This window comes from Formica exsecta, unplaced genomic scaffold (genome assembly GCF_003651465.1).
Source record: "Formica exsecta isolate Colony F162 unplaced genomic scaffold, ASM365146v1 scaffold117, whole genome shotgun sequence".
Taxonomy (NCBI): domain Eukaryota; kingdom Metazoa; phylum Arthropoda; class Insecta; order Hymenoptera; family Formicidae; genus Formica; species Formica exsecta.
The window spans coordinates 364,761-365,252 of record NW_021848510.1 but is presented as its reverse complement, the minus strand read 5'-3'; the positions used below and the strand labels follow the sequence as shown (position 1 = coordinate 365,252).

Below are 492 nucleotides of genomic sequence, written 5' to 3'. Positions count from 1 at the left end.
TATATATAAAAAACATCTATATATATAGACACACTATATATCGTCATATTGGTTGTATTGCAGAATCTAGAGGACCGCGATCGTAAGCACATCATACACAAGGAGCAGCTGTCGCGCGAGCACAGGTTTCTGAGACGACGGCTCGAACAGCTGACGAGCCAGACCGGCCTCCACGGCCTTCACGCGCTTCACGGCCTCCACGGGCTAAGTACGAGCGCGCCGACCGGCTCCGCAACCGCTGCAGCCGCTGCCGCTGCCGCCGCCGCATCCGCGGCAATGCTGTCTAAGCGGCGCAGCATCTCCGAGTGCTCCCTGGGCACGGCGTCCACCAGCTCCACCGGAAGCTCCATAAACTCCGACAGGTCTGCTGGCAGTCCATCCGTCTCGGAGTCCGGTGAGTACGACTGCGAGATGTCATTGTACACGTTACGTCAAAGATCTGTTTTTCCAATTACTTCAGATTTTCACAAAAATATAACTTTTCGACGCTCT

At 54.5% G+C, this 492-nt stretch overlaps 1 protein-coding gene across 1 annotated transcript in view; it reads left to right on the top strand.

Annotated features, from left to right (window-relative positions):
* The window catches only part of LOC115240291 (max dimerization protein 4-like), a 34,944-nt gene that overhangs the window by 26,854 nt on the left and 7,598 nt on the right, over positions 1-492 (top strand). Inside the window, exon 6 of the mRNA XM_029815360.1 lies at positions 64-394. Coding sequence (XP_029671220.1) covers positions 64-394 — 331 coding nt within the window. The remainder of the gene's footprint in view (positions 1-63; positions 395-492) is intronic.